The sequence below is a fragment of the Simochromis diagramma genome, unplaced genomic scaffold (genome assembly GCF_900408965.1).
Source record: "Simochromis diagramma unplaced genomic scaffold, fSimDia1.1 OVJJ01000421.1, whole genome shotgun sequence".
Taxonomy (NCBI): Eukaryota; Metazoa; Chordata; class Actinopteri; order Cichliformes; family Cichlidae; genus Simochromis; species Simochromis diagramma.
In genome coordinates, this window is record NW_024387250.1 from 8,928,233 (window position 1) to 8,946,332 (window position 18,100).

General features: G+C 38.7%; 2 protein-coding genes across 2 annotated transcripts; one reads left to right on the forward strand and one right to left on the reverse strand.

Annotated features, from left to right (window-relative positions):
* Positions 1 to 1,706: 1,706 nt before the first annotated feature.
* Positions 1,707 to 5,914, forward strand: agt (angiotensinogen). The gene is made up of 7 exons (XM_040001268.1): positions 1,707 to 1,837; positions 3,071 to 3,525; positions 3,673 to 4,039; positions 4,414 to 4,538; positions 4,645 to 4,793; positions 5,029 to 5,185; positions 5,274 to 5,914. Exons 2-7 carry the CDS (start codon positions 3,109 to 3,111, stop codon positions 5,448 to 5,450), a joined length of 1,392 nt encoding a protein of 463 aa, XP_039857202.1. The 5' UTR covers positions 1,707 to 1,837; positions 3,071 to 3,108; the 3' UTR covers positions 5,451 to 5,914.
* On the reverse strand, positions 5,800 to 17,736 carry cog2 (component of oligomeric golgi complex 2). Its single transcript, XM_040001266.1, has 18 exons — positions 17,500 to 17,736; positions 16,525 to 16,686; positions 14,846 to 14,911; positions 14,680 to 14,760; positions 14,459 to 14,562; positions 14,104 to 14,212; positions 13,321 to 13,500; positions 13,001 to 13,125; positions 12,458 to 12,584; positions 12,205 to 12,344; positions 11,369 to 11,430; positions 11,127 to 11,278; positions 10,791 to 10,976; positions 10,565 to 10,637; positions 10,292 to 10,434; positions 8,625 to 8,764; positions 8,227 to 8,410; positions 5,800 to 8,075 (listed from the first exon to the last, which is right to left on the reverse strand). Exons 1-18 carry the CDS (start codon positions 17,554 to 17,556, stop codon positions 7,977 to 7,979), a joined length of 2,190 nt encoding a protein of 729 aa, XP_039857200.1. The 5' UTR covers positions 17,557 to 17,736; the 3' UTR covers positions 5,800 to 7,976.
* Positions 17,737 to 18,100: the final 364 nt, after the last annotated feature.

Consider the following 18,100-nt stretch of genomic DNA (forward strand, 5'->3'; position numbering starts at 1 on the left):
AAAAAAACACACAATACCTCCAGTTAACCCAAAATTCTGCGGCAAGAGCACTGACAGGGACTAGAAAGAGAACTCAAATTTCTAGCTTACTGGCTTCTTTTCATTGGCTCCAAGTTAAATTCAGAATTTAATTTAATATCCTCCCTCTCATATACAAAGTCTTCAATAATCAAGACACATCATATCTTATTACCATATTATCCTCACAGAGCATTTTGCTCCCAGACTGCTGGCTTACTCGTGGATCTAGAGTTTCAGCTTTCAGGCCCCTCGGCTGTGGAACCAGCTTCCAGTTCAGATTCAGGAGGCAGACACCCTCTCTACCATAAGATTAGAGTCCAAACTTTCCTTTACAATAAAGCTTATTGTTAGACCATCCATAGTTATGTCGCAATAGGCCTAGGCTGCCATGATGCACTGAGCATTTCTTCTCTACTCCCTTTTCACTCTCCATGTGTCATTATTTAGCTCTGGCTTTGTCTCCCATAGCGTGTCCGGTCTCTCTTGAGTCTCTTCTCTTTCTCTTCACCCCCAACTGGTTGCAGCAGATGGCTGCACTTCCTTGAGTCTGTTTCTGCCTGTTAGAAAGACGTTTTTCGTTCCTACTGTTGCCAAGCGCTTGCTCACAGAGGTTCATCTGATTATTGGGATTTTCTTTCTATTGTTGTAGCTTAAAGCATCTTGAGGCACTATTTAAAAAAATATCTGAATGGAACTGAAAGTTATTAGATATTTTAAAGGACAATTGCAGAGACTCTCATATTAGAAAAGACATACTGTATTAGTCTGAGATTAGTGACAAATAAAAGAACAATCCTTCGCACTGTTATAAACATTACATGAAGTGAAAGGTCAAATAAAATTTCTTATCCCATTAACGCTGTAACAGTGTTTGTTAAAGATAAAAGCAGGAGTGTAAAACACTTGACCTGATGATGGTTCTCTCCGGTGAGAAAATCTAGTGTGCCCTGTCCTGTTGAATCAGGTGTGAGTGTGACGGATTTTCTGTACTGTAGTCACAGATAATTTTAAGATAAAAAAATATGATATGCATTGTCTCATAAAGAGCTATTTGAACATTTGAAAAGTGTTTGCTCTTTTCCCAGAACAGGTGGGGTTATTTTATAGTTCTTGTTCCAATGATAACACCCTCAAGACTCATGAAAATCTTACACAGATGTCCGCAGAGTCTCTCTGTTAACCTGGCTTAGTGAGTGTTATTTTAAAAGTACACTAAAAAGGAAATTTGCATTATATGGAATGAATAATGTGAGACATATGATCCATTATGATAAAAAGAAAAAGCAAGAAAATCTTAAAAGGGTTGAATGAAACTTGTTTCCTCAATTCCTCTTTGACGTCTAGGTTGAGCAAAAACTCCAAAGAACATACGTAATCAATACAGAACACAATATCCCCCCATACAAATAAATACGTGTGCAATATGGTGACTTTTCAGTGAATCACCCTGGAAAGGTGACAAACTGAAACAAGACTGTTTATCCCTCCTTTTCCCAATTCTTTATAGAAGCTGAGCTCTCCTTTTCACCCCATTCAGGATTTTCTTGCACCATTCTCCTAAAGTCATTATATAAAAGGGCACTGGGTGGTCTCCCAAACCTACTCTCAAACCTATTTATCTATATCTCAAGCACTGTCTGTACAAAGCAGGATATGAGTCATGACAGGAGAGCCCCTGACTGACTCAATGGTACTTTGGTTAATCAGTAACTAAAGTGGGAGCACACAGCTGGCCGGGTGGGTTAAAGTAAGAGTGCAGAGGAGTCAGGACCTCACTTAGCACCTCATTCACCAGCGACAACGGCAGACCCATCTGGTAAGAGAATTTTTTTTTTTCTTTATTTCAGTAATTGCTTTTTGATTGTGTGGTAGTTTGAACTGTTAAAGATGAGGAGGGATTTTTTTTTCCAGAGTGCTTTGCTGAATTAAAAACTAAATGTGTTGAAAAGCAAGAATGTTTGAAATTGAAATTAAATTGAAATTTGTTTCTGAAAATTTCTATATACAGAAAGAGATTTTATGAAAAATAGATTTTCAAGAAAACTATTCACATATCTGAACCTCATAACATAAGTCGTGAAGTAGCCCATATTTTCACCACCTCTGTAATAGGGTAAGCAGGTACACAATAGGTTAGTTGTGTATAGGAACATCGAATGCCCTGGTTTTATTGATCAGGGACCAAGGCCATGTCCTGTGTTACATGTCCTAATAGATGAAAATCTAGTGTTTGCTTACCGCTTCTAAGAGTTCATCAGTCCACACTTATGCATGTTCAAGTCAAAGGATAAAGTCCTATTTTTGCATAAGAGAGCACTTACCAAAGTCACTCTGCTTCACAGCTTTGTAGACTAATCCTTGAAAGAATTAATGAAAATTGTCACTTGACTTGAAAGCTGTCCAGTAAAATTGGACCTATAAAATAAATTATGCATTTATACAGCTGTGAAAGTTTGTTTTGTACTTCTATTGATTCTTTCATTCTATGTGTTTTGGGGTTTTTTATATGGTTTTTTTTATAGACTTGTTATGTAAACACACAAATAAGTTAGTAACAAAATATAAATAAGTTGTTTTATTTATTTTAAGCACACTAAGTTTGTACCTGTCGTTGCAAGATAAATTTTTATAGGATACAAAGTTTCCCATCTTATTTGGGTCAGTGAACATATGCAAATACACACACACACACACACACACACACACACACACACACACACACAAACACGTCTTCATTATCTACGCGACCTCTGTTGCCGAGGGTAATGTCTGCTCTCACTCACTGACCAGCAGGAGAGAAAGTGCACAAAGAATTCAATCAATCTCTGACATGCAGGATCTGCGGCCAGTGTTCCTGCCAGCCAATCATGTACAAGCTGAAAACCAGATTGAGCCTGATTTGTGATGAAAGCTGTTGAAAAAGTCACGTAACATTCCCAGAAGACGTCAAACTCAGCGCTCTCCTAACCCGGCTGATACAGAAAATGGTCAGTTATACTTGAGGTGATTGAGGTTGAACTAACTAAATATGTGTCTCCCCCACCAACAGAGACAACTATTTTAGGGTAACTTCCAACCAAAGGTAAAATGCAGAGACTCTGGTCACCTCTTCTGGTCCTCCTACTATACTGCTGCCTCTCAGGAAGCCAAGCCAACCGAATCTACGTTCACCCCTTCTATCTTTTTGCTGCCGAGAATGTCAGCTGTGAGTCCCTGCAGGCCCCCACGGTTAAGCCTCTGGAGACACTTCCTGTGGCTCCCCTTGACAATGAAGTCTTGACACCAGACCACAGGGATCCATCAAAAGTCAATGTACAGAGGCAAAACATCACAGAGAGGACAGCAGTTTTGGCAGCGCTATTAAATGTTCTAGGCTTGAGGATGTACCAGGCTCTCAGCAGCAAGCAGCACAGCACTAACACGCTCTTATCTCCAGTCAACACCTTTGGATCCCTGGTCACCTTCTACCTGGGAGCCTCCAAGAAGACAGCCGGTTCATTCCAGGTATTTATTTACTTTTGTTGTCACTGTTGAAGTAGAACCTGCTGAGCCTAGGCTATCTGTCTGACCATCCATCTGATTATTTGATTATGTCTTGTACTTTCACTCTACAAAGAAGTAAACAACCTCAATTCATTTCTTTCTATCCAGCTTCTACTAGGCCTGAGTAGGGATACTGATGGAGAGGACTGCGTGTCTTTAATGGATGGACACAAAGTTCTTAAGACCCTGCAGGGCATTAATTCTCTAGTGGACGATGGACCCAAAGATGAAATCACTACCCAGGTTTGGACCTTCACTCGTCAGGATGCTCAGCTGTCCGAGGACTTTATTCAAGGCACACAGGATTTGTCAGACACGTCGTTTATCCGAGGTGTGGACTTCTCCAAACCTCAGGAAGCAGAGCAGCTGGTCAACAGCTTTGTGGAGATGACGTCAGATAGGAAGGTGAAGGACATCTTCAAAGATCTGAATGCCACCAGTAACCTTCTGTTCATCACCTCCTTCAACTTCCAAGGTCTGTCTCTGTTAAGTTGATTATACAAAGTACGTAGATTAGAATTCACAATTAAAAGTTCAAACTAGCTTTCTGCAGCCTACACCAGCTTGTCAACCCCGGTACATTATGTATGGCACTAATCTATAAATATATAACTTTTTGCAGTTCTATTAATTGTGACTCTAATTACCAGCTTTATGTGCATTGATCCAGATGCCAAACTTCACAAATAACAATGCTGATTGTACCATAGAGATATCGGTGGGCCACAGTCTCAGCCTTTTCATCATGGAGCATTTCCTTTCCTCAGACTTTTGCTTAAATCTCTCACATTAAAAATGTCTTTATCGTATATAGAAAATTCGAATCTGTGTTTGGTTTCGTCTCTTTAGGAAACTGGAAGAAAGCTTTCCAACCAGAGGAAACGACCTTGAAGGAGTTTCATGTGGATCAAACGACTACAGTAATGGCTCCACTGATGACCCACACGGGTCAGTACCACTACTTCAACGATAAGGTAAATCTTTGTATTTAAGAAACAAAGATTAATAACAAGTTGGTGGATTTAGCTTGTTAAAGTCATAGCGACCTGACTCTAATATTTTTGTTCTTTTATTTTGAAGGCGCGGCGATGCACCATTGTGAAGCTGTCTCTGAGCAAACGCTCCTACATGTTGTTGGTCTTGCCTCATGAGGGGGTTAAACTCATTGATGTGGAGTCAAAGCTGCGCACAGACATAATTTCTGACTGGCACCAAAACCTTCAGGAAGGGTGATTATTGAACTTTACTAGTACTAGACTTAGAATAAACTTTGACCTGAACTGTTGTTCTTTTTTTGAACAGAAACGTAGTGCCTATATGTGGTTTTTAACTCAAAAGATCAAAATAGGAGGGGAAAAAAAGCTATGGATTTTTAAGTTCAGGTCCAATACTGTTAAAATTAAAAACAACAAAAACAACAAAACAAAAAACACACTCATTATAAACTCTGTCTCCCTCTTCCAGTCTCCTGGAGCTGTCACTCCCCAAGTTCTCCATGTCCTCTGTGACTGATTTGCGTGACCTGCTGACTACCATGAATCCTGAAATCGAGGCCAAACTGTTGGGCTCCGAGGCCGAGTTCGGCCAACTCAGCAACACCAAACCCTTCACCATAGATAAGGTCAGCCTGAGTAGTCAGCTTGTCATAATATAAAAATCACTCACCGTATATTTATGAGACATTAATAGACCTTCATGTCTCCTCTTAGGCCATCAACAAAGTGCTGTTTGAGATGTCAGAGGAAGGAGCAGAACCTCAGGACCAGACACAGGAAGAGGGCGTCCCTCTGAAGCTGTCCATTAACAGGCCTTTCTTTTTTTCTGTTGTAGAAGGAAATTCTAACTCCATCCTTATGCTGGGCAAGATCATAAATCCTCTGGTCTAATGATATATAGTGCTTTAAGTGAACAAACCCCCCTGACATGAAAAATTTCCCACATACCAGGACTATTTCTTTACAACGTACTTTATCATCTACAGCTTTCATTTCTGCAGGAAATCTCTCATGCTGCAGACATTGTGTTTAAATCATAGATTTGTTTTCCTTCTGAAATAATTTTCACATACAGCGCATGAGGAATTAAGTGTACCCACACGGAATAAGGATCTAACAGTGTTACTGATAGCTTTCACCCCCTTCACACACTCAGGGGTTATGTGAAACTCATTTGCAGTATTTATGAAAACATGTTACTTTAAGTTGTTTTCAAGCATAATGTGAAAATCCTATTTAGTTTTTTTTGTAAAATTTATTATAGCAGAGTTCTGTACAGTATTTTTCAGCAGAGTACAGGAAGTACAGTAACCACGACTGTCTGTGATGCACGGCTAGCATGTTGTATATTGTAACTAAGAGTCTATTTTTGTTTTGTTATGATTTGGTTTTGCTGAAATAAAGTATCTGTTTCCAAATACAAACAAAGTTCACTGGTTTTTAATCAGCATTTCAATTGACCTACTTAATCTGTGAGACTTGTGGGAAGTCATTTAAACAGGTAAGGAAAGTGCAGGCTACCATATTTATTCTCATATAGTCTGTGCATAAAACGATTATAGTATTAGGAATAAGCCTCTCGTACCATCACCATACCATGTAACTAAAAGTAATGAACAGGTTGTGGATTTAATAGAAAAGCAGTTACAGAGTGAGAAAATCTACTGAAAATAATCCCAAAACTAATTTTAATGTAGATCTCAGCAAATTTGTAACTAAGATGTTATAAGGCCTGGCTTAAAATAAGGTTACTGTACTAGCAATTATTTATCACCGTTTACACATAATTATATACGTTAGTTAATGAGTGACAATAATGCACATGCATGTCAGCATTACTGAAGGCTGGCTGTGATTTATAGGGTTTGAATAACTTGCTTCAGCATTCACAAAAACAAATGTTATTCTCCCGTTTAGCTTTCCTGTGCATGTAATAATGTTGCAGTTTATTAAAGGTTCATGGTCCTGCAGCGTTATTGGTATACTGAGTATAAGCATGCATGCGGTGAAAACAATGACTCATATACACTCACCGGACACTACATTAGTTACACCAAGCTAGTATGTGGTTGGACCCCCTTTTTGATTTCAGAACTGCCTAATTTCTTCATGGCATAGATTCAACAAGGTGCTATTGTGTCAAAATGGACCATGGAAATATTACTCTGAGGAATGTTTCCATTGTCCATACTGGTGCAGATTTGTCTCGGAATTTCTGAACATCCCATTCCACCATTCAAAGGTGCTCTGTTAAGACTGAGCGATTGAGATCTGGTGACTGTGGAGGCCATTTGAGTAAAGTGTTTTCATGTTCATGAAACCATTTTCTATTTCATTTTGCAAATGTGATTTTTTTCAGCAGAAAATGAGACTCATTAGACCAGAGAATGTTTTTCCAGTATATCATTGTCACATAGCCTCACCAAAACTGGAATTTTAGCATCAGTTTTCTGTTCTTAGCTCACGGAAGTGAGACTTCAGGTGGTCACCTCCTTCAAGATTGAACATGCTGTGCATTCAGAGATGCTCTTCTGCTCATCTTGGTTGCAACGAGTGACTATTTGAATTACTCTTGCCTTCCTGTCTGGGCATTCTTCTCTGATCTCTGGGATCATTTTCACCCAGAGACCTGCCACTCACTGGATATTTCCTCTTTTTTGGAACATTTTTTTTTTTTTATAAACTCTCAAAACGGCTATGTGGGAAAATCCCAATAGATCAGCAGTTTTTGAAATCACTTTTGTTCTCATGCTTGGTTTGAACCTCAGCAGGTTAACTGCATTTTGATTGGCTGATTAGATATTTGCATGAATGAGCAGTTGAACAGGTTTACCCAATAAAGAGGCCATTAAGTATAACTTGCTAATGTGTCTTTGTAATAAAACCACACACAGTATAACATTCTGTACAAAGTTCTTCATTACCTTCATGTTAAACATATTATATTATACAACTGTTTTGCACACGTGTCAAATTAACAGACTTCTCTTAGATGAATCCATCACCAAATAATGATCAATGTACTCCCTTTGTAACTTATTTTGAGCCTCTTGCTATGCAACTTTCTGGCCCAGTGAAAGTACAATACAGTAGTTACATAAAATTACATAATCATAGTACCATCCAGTCCCTTTTCTCCATTTTGCCTACACCAGAACTGCTGATGCTCCAGCAGCAGTTTCTATGCTGTGTCAGCCAACAATTTACAGCCTAGTTCCAAAGTTTACATTGAACTAAGTGATTTGGTACACATGTTTGAAAATGATTCCAGTAGTGTTAATTCTTCCCATTATTTTCTCATCACCATCACCTCTTACCAGCCCATGTCTGGGACAAGTTTTATCCTCCACAAGTCTCTAGGAAGTGTGAAGATGTGAAGTGCTGCATATCAGTGTTTCAGTCATTGCTGAGTCTGTTTTATTGGTTTTGTTCAGCAAGCTCTCTGGCTTCCTTCACAAGATCCATCAGAGTGGAGAACATAGAGATGTCAGTTGGCTGAAGACCCATCTTCTGAATCTGAGGCACACAACAGTATAAAGTTATGACATGAGTTTCTAAAAACAGATATTTTTGTTGACTGATAAATGTGCACTGCTTGTCACATGTTCATATATGTGTCTTCATACTTGGACTACATGTGGTTGTGCACTCATGGAATAGCACCCACCTGTTCCCCCAAGTATTCCACATCTAGTGCCAGCTGAAGACGAATCTTGCCATCATCTGTTAGTCCACCATTTGCTCCTGCTGTTGTAGTCGCGGCTGCACCCTTCCTGGCTTGTTTCAAGCGTTTCAAACTCTCTTCCATCTTTCTGACTGAGCTCAGCACCTCTGAGATGGTCTCATAGTACCTGAACACAACACGAGATGGGAAAGCAGAAACAAATTTAATTCGCTAGCTGAGGTTGGAAACATCTTTATAAAATGTAAACAATCCAGCTTTTAGAAAGAACTATTCTCCCTGTTGCAATAAAGAAACATTGTAACATCATCACAGACCATATTTCTAAGTCATCAAATCTATTATTGTATCAGGGTTTAGTGGTGGATATGTGTAATGCTTACTTCTGTGTGCACTCAGACAGTGAAACTCGCAGCCACTCTTGTGCTGTGTGAGGGGTGACCAGCCCTGTCGAATCAGTCAGTAACTGATGTAACGGGCGTAAGGCATTATCCATGTACGCTGATGCACGCACCGGTATATCCTACATGGAGAGGAGGTACAAAGTATGATATTATATACTATAAATCAATATACAAGCTTTATATTAAGCATTAATACTGTTTTGACCAAATGTAAAAAAATAAATTAATATAAACCGAATTATTTTTCTTGGCCTCTTGTTGTGAACCACTTGCCTTGTTGTGCGAGTATTGCAGTGTAAGTTGGTACATAGTTACAAGTATAGTGGATCAAATATCAGACAAAAAAAACAACCAGTCACAGGTGCAACATGTCTAAAAACCTTTAATTAGAGATATTTAATGGGTTTCTTTTTAATATATTTTAACCAACTCAGATTAGCATTGTTTTGTATGGAAGCCCGTTTCCGCCACTAAAAAAAAAAAAAAAAAAAGGATCCATAACTCAAAATTGCGAGTATTTTCTCGAAATTCGAGTTTTTTCTCGAAATTGCGACATATTACTCAAAATTTTGAGAAAGCAATCGAAATTTCGAGTTAGCCTGCCAATCATAATCTACGTAATGACGTCATTTCCATGTTAACCCGGAAGCTGAAGCCCCTCAGCTCAAGTGTTTTTCAGCCGGCTTCACAAATGATGAAATCCCTGTTGTTATTACTGAATCACATGGTGTTAGCTATCAGCAAGACATCTTTAATTTGTTTGGGATCGTTTTTGAGTGCGTGGTCCCTGCGCCATATGCTGCCGGGTACAAGAAGGCGCCTCATTCCACGTATATTTTGATGGGCAGAGCTAACTCCGAAATTTCGAGAAGATAACTCAAATTTCGAGTTAGGGATACTAGCTTTTTTTTTTTTTTTTGTGGCGAAACGGGGCTTCCATAGTTTTTTGCTATATTTAACCGAGTATTTACAAAGTGGAACATTTTGCAATGATTTGGATCTCATTGATTATAAAGACTTGGCAGATATTGTTCTGATATAAATTATGATCACTATATAAGGAGTCTGCCCCACTGCCACGAAAGGAACTGATTATTCAGAATAACCGACTATTTCAGATGTATGTAGTTATGCAAAGTCCAGCAGCACTGCAGTGATGTGCTGAAAGGCTTGCAGCAAATGACCATGAAAGTTGGTGAATGAATGCAAGAACACACATGTTCAATAGAAAAATAAAGTCAAAGCATTTAAAAGTCCAGTAAATTTCTCTTGCTTTTTTTTTTTTTTGGATGAAACTGCAATTTTACAACAAAATCATAATGAAACTTTATGCTCAGTGACTACACAACTTTACACACAATCAATAAATCAAATCAGCCCCATACTGAAGCGTTATTCATTTCAATAAAAGCCTTCTGGGATTTGAATATCAAACATAAAATCCACCCATGGTTGTTAATTCAGCTTAATTTTGAGTTGAATATGTTGTGCATTTCCAAGATAAGATTTTGAATTTTACATATGGTGTTTCCTGCATAAACAACCATTTGAACGCAACAACGGCATCTAAGACATGATATGTGAGAGTGCACCTTATGAAAACATTGGATAAAGACATTTGTATACATAATTGCAACTTCTCTTACTTTATTAGTTCTGCGGTAGAGTCGTGGAACCTCTGAGGCACTCTTCAGGAATCGACAGCTGCGTTCGGTCAGATGCTGGGTCATCCTAGTGTTCAGAGAGGGAATGCTGCTTGACAGGGAAGCCTTGGAGTCTGCTAGAGCATCTGACATAGAGGAGAGCACTCGTTAATGCACATACAGTCAACTTGAGCTAACATCAGGAAGTGAAAAAACCTGAGATTTAAGAAATGATAGGAAATACTGCATAAGAAGTGAACCTAAACTGTAAGTCACCTTCCACAAGAGAAAAGTTTTTGAATCCAATGGCTTCAAACCGCTTTCTGACCATCTCTGACAACTCTGGGATCTAAAGAAAGACAAGCCAATTGTGAGATGAAAAAAAAGAAACTAAAGAGGAAAATCCTTTAAGAAACTGCACATCAGGCTAAACAGTAATATATTAAATGTAAACAAGTTGGAACTACACAGATAAAAATGTAATTAGTTTGTTTGTGAGCACCTGCTCCTGCAGTTTTTGGATGTCTGCTGCAATGTAAACCAGCTGTTTGGTGGACAGGGAGGCAGGACTCCCACTCTCACTGCCGCCTTCCTCCAGTGATGTTCTGCTAGATGTAGAAGAAGCTGAGCTCGGCAGAGGCCTGGTTGGCTCCTTAGTCACCTCAGAGGGCGGAGACTTAGTTAGCACCTGCACAAGACAACAATCAAGATGAGGAACAGGTTCTAACAACTGGCTTTTAATTTGGCTTCTTTGGCATTTTTTAAAATCTCATAAATAAATAAAATAATCAATAAATAAATAATCACATAAATAATCACTCATATATTTTAAGTTTACCTCATCAAGAAACTTGGCATATCTTGAGTACAGCTGCAGCGTAAGCTTCCAGAAGCGATGTGCCAGAGGTGACAGATAGACATTGTCTGACCAACATCTCACCAAGCAGGACCACAACACCTCAGATACCTGCAGGTGGTATGCACTGCCAGCTGAACGTAAGCAGACACATAGTTACTCTAAGTACTGTATAAGGAACAGATAAAATTCAAATACAATTAAAAAAAATAAAATAAATCCACCTGGTGCTGCCACTAATCCATCACTAATAGCATTCTCTAGACGTCCTGCAATTTCCTTGTATCTGGAAAAACAAAATTAGCAACACAGAGAGGGAAGGAAGAAGACAATCAATCTGTTATCAGCTTCTTTCTTGCATCAGCTCTGATGTGTACGTGCTCATAGCGTGAAACAACAACACGTGTAATGGAAACTTTCAACTTTCCAGAAAAGTTTAACCGTGGTGGTTGTGAAATAAAGACATGAGCCCTAATCTTTCTCTTGACGTGCAATGATGAATGTGTGTGTGTATTTGTGTTGTATGCTTTACAGTGTGCGAGTCTGTGGGGGTGGGAAGAGGTTGAAAAACAACTTCTCTATTTTTCCACAGAGATCAATCACCTTTCAGCCAAGGTCCAGCAGCATGTTTATGGACTATGTTTAGTAACTTCCTGACCGTTTGCCAACTTGTATTATCCCCCAAAATTGCTGACAGGTTGCCATTTTAATCCAAACATTTCTCTTAAGTTCTTGAAGAAAGACTCAACATTTTTTCAAAAGTACATGCTGTACGCATCTTTATTTATATAATATCAATATTGTTAGAAAAATGTATAACTAAAAGTTGTGTATGATTTTTATTCTACATTAAAAAAATGTTACTTCAACCAATTCCCTAAAAAGTTTTTGGATTTTCAGCTTATGGGTAACAAACATACAATATACAAACATACTTAAAGTAACACTGTGAACATGACTGAACAGTTAAGGCCCTTTATGTTTATAAAAATGACAAACTTCTTCTGGAAAGAGACACAGTGTTTATATAATGCACAAAGTGTATTATGGTAATACTCACCGTAACTGAAAGTAGACAGGCAGGTTCCATTTGTTCTGGAAGCTTGTATATGAAGGGTGTATTCTCAGTCTCTTCACACTGGCCTGTGAGCTACACTGTCGTTCAAACCTCTGCACAAACTCCATAGTTACACTGTAACGCTAAAAAGATGATAAAACGAAAAGGAAACGCAAGAAAAAATTATACAATCAAACCTTGCATTATGTGACCATACACATGCATACACAGTCTAATTGTGTCACTGCAGCTTTACCTCGTAGAATATGTCGGGGTTTCCAGGGTTAAAGATGTAGGCCAACCTTTCCTCTATGCCTTTGACCATCTCTGGCCAAACAGAGTTCACCAGGAAATCATAACCTGGCACTATGTCAGCTCTGTCACTGAGAATAAAGGGTACATTTAAAATATGCTTTGAAACTTTATTCAGTAGTCACTATTATAGCCACTGACTTACTTTGTGTTCGTAATACTAGTAGAAATTATCAGTTTTGTACAAAAATTGAAAGCCACTACTCAGTGAAACTATTAGAATATATTGTTTTTTGGCTTTTCAAAATTGTTCTCCCAAATTTTCAGAATTAGGACAAAAATATCCGATTTGACACAAATCTTAAACTTTAAATTTATCCCAAAATGTCCTTTTATTTGTCCCCAAGCATATGGCCAAGAAACGACATCACTTAACTAAAAAAAATAGCTACCAAAATAGTGTAAAGATAATCACATAACCTGGTTCATATATTAAATGCAGTGACACTGAATGTGCTTTGGATGAATACGCCCGTAACATTAATACCTGGATATGGCTCCTCCAGTCACCTCTCTGAGCAGTCTGCAGTGGTGTGGAACAAACTCCAAAAGTCTAGAGTACATCATCTGAAGACCACTTGGACTGGACTTTACCACTTCTTCAACTATCACCTAAAGAAAGAACATGACAGGGGATTAAATGAATTTTGTATCTCTTTTTCAGTATTTCATCAAAATCTGTCTTTTTAAAAAGTCAGAATTTTCTCTGCCATATTTATTATAAACTAATAATGCTCCCATTCATGTTAGATAACAATATCTAAAACATAGTTACCCAAAAAGCTGAGGTATGTGTGTCATATTTACCTGGTCCATATATGGTTTGACGAGCACCTGTCCTACCAGGGCCTCAGCATCTCGAGTCTTGTCTACGGTGGCGTAAGTCCTCAAGCAGTGACGTACCATGTCCACATTCGATGTCTGCAAGCCCTCAATCAGCAGACCCTCCAGAGACTGCTGCAGCATAGATGTGATCCCTGCAATACGCTGGCAGAAGACATTCCCACTTGGTGCGGTTCGTTTTGTGCAGGTACACAGTAGTCATACTAGGGTGCAGATCAACCCCCCCCCCAAAAAAAAAACAAAAAACACTGAGACCCTTTGAAAAGAGTTAGTCTCAGTATGTTCCAAACAAACCCCAGTGCAGTTTGTTTTGGGGGTAAATGTGATCTAACCCCAATCCAGACCAACTACTAGGTGTGTGCTACAAGTTTGAGCTAAAGAATGAACAGATAGCCACGCATGCTTTGTATTCTTGATGTGGGAAGTTACTATAGATGTGCAACCCTCTGCACGAGCTAGCAACTAGCTGTGAAATGAATGTAAATTTTCCATTTTCTCACACAACACTTTCTTCCTGTCTTTACTTTTATGCTCCCACCCCAGACACATCTGGCCAATGAGCAGACTGAACTTTTTCACATGAGTTGTAGTGACACATTTGGGAGTTCACTTTGATTTTTCTCTGTGGGAACATATCCAAACCACAGAATAAAGCTACATGTTTACAAACTCATCAACTGATTCAGACCAGAGTAAATGAATTATAGGTCCGCAAACACCCTAAGTGATTGGTTCATTAATACTTACAGGTCTGACTTTGTCCAGTAGGGGCATGCCTTTGCTCTGTACAGCGTGGAACTGCAGCTGGTTGAACTCTGTTGCAATCCTTTCTAGGATCTGTCCTGCTAACAAGGGGCTGTGAATAAAGAAAAATAAAAACCCTCACAATAAAAAATAATAATAATAAAAAAAAGAGGATCTATGGAAAATGGTCTGACTCGCAAGATAGCATTATGTCCCTGCAAAGACCAAGCTCAACAAAACATAACTCCTGATGTGATGCCTGGGATCTGGTTTGAATTTTTCTTAATCATTTCAGATATAATTTAACAATCTACCAAGTAATACACAGATTGACTAGATTAGCATGTCAGCTCTCTACCTGCTGATCTCCAGAGAGCTGGATTCCTTGGAACTCTGTGAGTGAAGGATTTTCTCAATCTTCTCCACTGATCGTACAACCTGAATCAGCCTCATCACACACACCTGATTGATGGTGACAATGAAAGGGAGAACTGAGCTTGCTATGGGCTTAACATAAAATTAATACAAAATACAGTTTGGTCAAAGCATAAAGTCTGACTGTAAAAAGAGGAGCCAAACCTTTTTTTTCTGCAGGTCCTCGTGCTTCGACAGCTGGTTATCTATCGCCTGTATCACCTCACTAACACAGGACCGCAGACTCTGCAACAAATAGCAACCAGAGAAAAGCACTCAGTGGCAGAAAGTAATTACAGTCGGAAGTATATTTATTCAGAGAAGAACGTACCATAACCTCCTCACGTAACTGTCCTAATGGCACAGAAAGCTGATTGAGTGCTTTGTCCATCCCAACCTAAGATGAAGGAGCAGACGTCAGATTAGGCCCAGGCTTTATTTAAGAATATTAAAACTGTAGGATTTGTTTAACTGTTCAGAAGCATATTAACAGACCAAATACTAGATTCATAACTGTTAATAACAGTAAGTCACAGATATTTTGCGGAATACATTGCTCTGAAAAAAAAAAAAGTGGAAAAGTTGGAAATTCCTGTTATGATTTCTTGCCACAAGCTGACAATTTATAGTCAAACTTTGTCCAAAACAAATTTGTGATTCAGCATGAGAAAAGCCAGCGAAGGACACAAGAGCCCCAGCTGCACTCAAAAATGGCCAAGCAATGATGCAATCAAGAACAACCAATATTTGTAATGTTTATTATTATAATCTTAAACTCTGCAAAGATCTCCCAAAACTATCCAAATAATAATTCTTACTGAACAGTAACAATTATTTTTTACTGAACAGTAAGAATTATTTGGGTGCAAAAACTGCAAATAAACAGTGCACTGGCCTTATCTGGTAAACCTCTCGACTATAAGTGGAAAACCCCATGTTTGGCTCTGCCAAAATTTGCCAACTTTGTGACGCAGCAGACTTTTGCGCACTTAGCCTGTCACGATAACGCTGTGTGGACTGTGACTGATCAATGGTGGCTTGAATACCTTTTGGCATTTTTAAACCACAAGTGTAATAATTTATGAACATACTACAAATGAGTATTCATCTTTCTGGATAAGTTCTGCACCACAGAAATTCAAAGGATGGATACAGTTTGACATTTTCCAGTTAAAAATAATCATTAAAAGATACACAAAGAAAGATTTGTTTTACAGTTTCATCTCAAAGTTTTGAAGTCTAGTAAGCATGAAAAGTTAAAAACTTGAATGCAAGTTCAATAAGTAAGATCCGTAATCACTCATCTGCCTGCTTTCTTGGGTGTTCAGGCTGATACGCTGTCAAACTCAGTACAGCTATCATTACTTTAATCCAATCATTTTCTTGCCTGCTATCTCCACACCAATCAGTCCCCATTCTATGTGCTTTAAACCTCACTGCTCTTCTATCTTTCTGCCTTTCAGGCAGCCGCCTTCTCCCCATTGCCATCTCACACTGATCACTTACAGCCCAATCCAAGCCTCCATCTTCATCTTCTCCTCTAGTTAGGGTCCTGTCATAACTTCTTACACTGCTAGGATTTTGTTCTGCTATGATGGGCTAGAGTCTAAACGCCAATTCAATTCTCTTTCTTACTAAATCATTGTTCCCAACGGCCTCTCCTTATTGAAACAGAAAAGTATGAAGTGCTCACATTTTCGAAGTTGAACCAGCAAAGGTTTGCTTGATTAGTTCTACAGATTTGGCCATTTTTCCATCACTTAATTTACAAATTAAATCATTGAGTAGATCTAATAACTGACAACACATACATTCTGTTTATTTACATAAATAAAACAATACCTACCAATAATAATGACTGATTTATTAGCTACATTTCATCAAGGCAGTTTACAATTATGTTAAATTTTAAATTACACCAAGGGACATCCTCCTGTTGGCTACTGTTTCTAAACTTTACACATTTAAAATTACAGTTACTGCCATTAGATAACATGAATAACAACTGACCAGGTTGGTAGAGAGGTTAACAAAGTCTGCATAGTCCTTGTTGATGAGCTCCACCATGGCTGTTTTCAACAGCTTGTAGTAGAGCTCCAGGTCCTCTCTCAGTTCTTCCAGCTGGACCTGCTTCCGACACTCAGCCACAAACTGGTCAACGTCAAAGTCATCCTGCAGACACAAAGGGAAGAAGGCAGCATGCATTCAACGACACATTAACTCTGGTCACTTTGATAGGTACATCTTGGCCCTCCTTTTGGTTTGAGAACTGCCTTAATTGACTGGTGATAGACTGAACATAGATTCGGAAAGATCGGTGCCTTTCCTGTTCTTGAAATGCCACTCATTTCAAGAACAGGAAAGGCACCGGTGTGTGTGGTGCATTCAGAGATGCTCTTCTGCATAGTTTGGTTGTAACATTTGGTTATTTTAGTTACTTTTGCAGCTCTATCAGCCATTCTCCTGTGACATCGACGAGGAATTTTCACCCAGAGATCAGCTGTTCACTGCATATTTTCTCTATTTTTACACCATTCTCTGTGAACCGTATAGAGGGTCGTGTAGGGAAATGCCACGTTTAAAGCCACTCTCATCCCTCCTTTTGATGGTCGGTTTGAACTTCAACAAGCCAAGTCTAAACCTCGTCCACATGAGCAAATGCTTTGGATTACTGCCATGTGATTGGCTAATTACATATTTACATTTCTGAGTTAACAAGAATTTGGACAGGTGTACCTAACAAAGTGTCAGGTGAGTGCTCAAACTGCAATCCTCAGGAGTCGACTGTTTCACGCAGAAACGCCTGCATGTTGCCTGTTATTTAAAGTTACTCTGCTGGCTCGGTAAAAACATTCATATCTACTGACTGGTAAACCTTTACTGACACAGGGGCATCAGAATGAACGTCCACTATCGACATTTAGCTAGCCTAATGCTAGCTAGTTTGACAACCTAACGCTTTAACCAGCATTTACACACTCTTACCTTCATAAAAACATCCTTATCGAAGCACAGAGAATCCGGTCCCTTTGGTAGATTCATTTTTATAAGAAAACACAACTTGAAGCTACAGTCAAAGAAATGACGACCAGCCTTGAGCTAGCTGCAGTCAAGCTTCCGCAAACATGGCAAGCGCACCGACGAAGAAGACAGTGATTAAGATAATACTCCTGCGCCCCCTAGAGGCCCCATGCAATGTGACCACAGTGCATTGAGACCGCAGGGGTCGCTGTTGAATATAACCTAAATATTTTAATATTTAAATAAATAAAATGGTTTGTTACTAATAATTTTGGATTTCAGAGTAGTCACATAAAATTGCTCAAAACTTTTAGGTGCTCAATTTTTTATTTCCAAATGCCATTTTGTTAATTTGCAGTATATAGAAAAAAAATTAAAACTAAATCCGCATTCACTGTGACAGTCCTTTCCAACATCAACAGCGTTTCTCTTTTCTTTGCAGTAGATATGAAAAGAAAAATCTATTTTAATCCATATATTGAGGTCTTGTTTAATTAATAATTCGCGATGGCCAAAAGATGAGTCTGTTTTCGCTAAAAATGCTTCTAAATATCAAAATAAATTA